Below are 3,321 nucleotides of genomic sequence, written 5' to 3'. Positions count from 1 at the left end.
CTCTTCTCCTGAGGCGAGAAGACGGGCAGCCGAGACGCTCCCAGGCCCTGCTGGCCGCTCTTCCTACCTGAGGGTAGGAAAAAACACTTTCTTACTTTTTTAAAAAAAAAAAAAACAAATTTCACATTTTTAAAAAATTTGGGAACGTGGAAAAGTCGATGATATTTATTGTTAAAGGTTAACAGAAAGCGTTTGGGACTCATTTATGTCCTTCTTGGCCAACAAAACATGTATGACATCTGAGCGTGACGTACCGATGTAGTCTTTCATAACCTGGGGGTAGTCTCCGTGGAAGATGGGAGTCGCGAACCATCCCATGTAGAACTGGATGTATCTCTCTGCTGCCTCGATGTCTCTCTGGTTGGTGATGTCCACCGGTTCCCCCCAGTCAGCCGTTAACGAGATCCCAACCAGGCCTGGACACCCACACACACACACACACACACACACACACACACGTCACTGTCCAGCAGCTCAATCACAACAAAATACCAAAGTCAAAACAAACGTGTGGCGTCAGTTGTTCTTTTTTTACCTTTCTGTTTGCTTCTCCACTGCATGTCGTAAGTGTGCCAAACTTTAGCGTGAGCCTGTTTCAGAGACAGAACAAATTAGACGAAGGACAAACTGTCATTTCAGTTTTTAAGCTTTGTTTAAAAAAATCTAATAATAAATCTACCTTCTACGTGAACTGTCCTCTGTGCAGTCGTACCTTGATGATGTGGTGAGCAGCTTTGTACGCTCCCGTTCCCCTCAGCTTCAGTCCGGGTGCGTGCTCCCCCGTCTCATATCCCTCCACAGCGATGGACTGAAAGCACAAGAGGACACATCAGACACGTGCTCACGGGACGGGAGATTTCTCTCTTTGAGCTGACGTACCCAGGGGTTGTTGAATGTGATCCAGTACTTCACTTTGTTCCCAAATCTCTCGAAGCAAAGGTTGGCGAAGTCATTGAAGTAGTTGACCATGGAGACGTTCTGCCAGCCGCCGTATTTCTCCTGTAAGACCTGCAGAGTGACACCGGTTCAGGATCCAGCAGTATCGACATTATTCAGTTGCGTTTGTTCCATCTGACACTGACAAAACAAAGGGTTTGCTGTTCCAAAAAAACGGTGCCAGCAGTTCTCCCTGCAATCACATCCACACAAGGCACCGCGATCGAGTTTGTGGCCTCTTATAAATACCTCCTAACTGATGAACATCTGTTATAGAAACTGAAATAAAAACTAGGCTTCTTCTTTAGGAACAAATTGTGTTTTTCATTTAACGGCAGGAAACGGCTTGTTGTTGCTTCTTTCTTACCTCTTCTGGACTACGGCGACATTGTCTACATGAACGCCTCTGCGTTACACTTTGTACTCTCTGGTCAGCTCGTCATCATTGTCCACACGTAGACTTTTGCATCGGTATAACTTCAATTACAAATCACTCCTTGAACTGCTGCCGACATATTTGTCCTCCTGCATCTCGTGCAAACAGTGCAGTCATAGCCAACGCTCACAGGCCTTTATCACCATCGGCGTTCCCTCAGTGTTCCCTCAGTGTTCCCTCAGTGTTCCCTCAGTGCGTCCAGAGCTCGGCAAGAAAGCATTTTCCTACTTCAACCTGGAACCCGCTACAGCAGGATCTGCAGCTGTCCAGCTTGATCGCACCAGGGAATTTTAAACTTATTTTAAGGGCACTGGAAAAAACATCTTTGGAAACGTGCTTTGTTTTTAGTGTTTGATCTGCTCCCACTTGACACTTTTACGGTGGCCGGCAAGGGTAAACGCGCTGCATCAACAGAAAGGAGTTGCATACACAGAAACGCGCAGTATAAAAGAAAACAAATGCAAAAGGAAAACGCTGTAAAAAGAAAAAGTGCTCCAGCCTTTCAAGAGCCGCTGAGCACTTCCGCTGTGTGAGTAGATATGCAGCGTTTTCTTTTTGCGTTTGTTTTCGTATATGCAGCGTGTTTCTGTATTTGCAGAATTTTCTCTTTGCATTTTTTTTCATATATGCAGCACATTTTTTTATTTGCAGAATTTTTTAATCTAACCCTTTTGTTTGTTTTGGTGTATGCAGTGTGTTTCTGTATATGTAACTCGTTTCTGTCTATGAGGCATGTTTGCCCTTGTCGTCTACTGTACACTTTGACCTCAGTATTGTATGTACCGTTTTGATTTATCCGTCTGTCTGTAACTGATTGTTGTAATATTGCATGTTTGGAAGAGGTCACTCTTGAGAATGACACCTGGTGTCTCAGCGAGAACACTTGTATAAATAAAGGTTAGATAAAAATAAAAACAATCCACTCTGCAGCTTCTGTCAGTCTGTTAACACTACTGCTAATAATTATAGATAGCACCTAAATAGCGCTTTTCAAAGACGCTTTACATGAATTACAAAAAGAAAAACAAAAATATGCAAAACAGAGAATAAAAAATACTGAAATACTAAAAATGTTTGACCTGTGGTAAATCCCAGTGGTACAGAGTCACAATGGGTGTGATCTTATTGTCCAGCAGCATGTTGATCAGGTCTTCATAATATTTGATTCCCTTTTCATTGATGTGTTCGCCTGAAAGAATCAGCAGTGAATTCATATCAGTATTCACCATCATTAAATTATACAACATAGAATTATAAAAAGGCAGCGTCTACATTTACTTTTCACTCCGCTCGGTAAAATCCGCGGCCAGGAGATGGAGAAACGGTAATGATTCAGCTTCATGTCCTTCATCAGGTTGATGTCGTCCTAAAAAAACCAAAACAACAGGAAACAGTTTTACATGTGGAGAAATATGCTTTTGTTTTGGTGTCTCTCTCAGCCAGAATCAGATGAGAACTTTGAGAGCTGTCTCAGTCCAGTCAAGTTAAGTTCCCAAAACTGCCACATCTTTTCTCAAAATTCTTGTGGACATCTTATTGTTCCCAAAGATGCCAAATATAGAGGATTTATGCGAGGAATATTTCCAATATTGTGATTGAAAGTTATAGCCAAAAAGATATGCAACTTGAAAGTTGAGTTTTAATATTTCACTCTACATAATATTAAACTTACTGTCAAAATGAGTGGAATAAGATAGTTTGAAGTTACTTTAAGTAAATTTTGTTTATGGATCACACATCCAGAACTTTTCCCAGTTCATATCTCAGATTCTCTTGAAAGAAATTCATGTTGAAACTCCAATTAAATTCATAAGACTCTGCAAAATCCTATAGCTGTACTCCAAATACATTTTACGTTATGATTTTTTGAACTTTGGCTGTCTGTGCTAAATTTCAGCATTTTTGTAATTCTGTGTATGTGCATAAAATGCATGAAAGTGCACAAAATG

At 41.2% G+C, this 3,321-nt stretch overlaps 1 protein-coding gene across 1 annotated transcript; it reads right to left on the bottom strand.

Annotated features, from left to right (window-relative positions):
* Positions 1-4: 4 nt before the first annotated feature.
* LOC121940832 (lactase-like protein) lies at positions 5-2,747 on the bottom strand (the record flags this gene model as incomplete). The annotated part of the gene is given in 7 exon segments (XM_042483515.1): positions 5-67; positions 255-416; positions 536-590; positions 713-808; positions 880-1,008; positions 2,452-2,561; positions 2,651-2,747. Coding segments are annotated over 7 exon segments (712 nt in total), but the record flags the coding sequence as incomplete, so codon positions are not given.
* Positions 2,748-3,321: the final 574 nt, after the last annotated feature.

This window comes from Plectropomus leopardus, unplaced genomic scaffold, assembly GCF_008729295.1.
Source record: "Plectropomus leopardus isolate mb unplaced genomic scaffold, YSFRI_Pleo_2.0 unplaced_scaffold9467, whole genome shotgun sequence".
Lineage (NCBI taxonomy): Eukaryota > Metazoa > Chordata > Actinopteri > Perciformes > Serranidae > Plectropomus > Plectropomus leopardus.
Note: the sequence above shows the minus strand (reverse complement) of the source record. Positions and strands in the feature narration are given on the sequence as shown.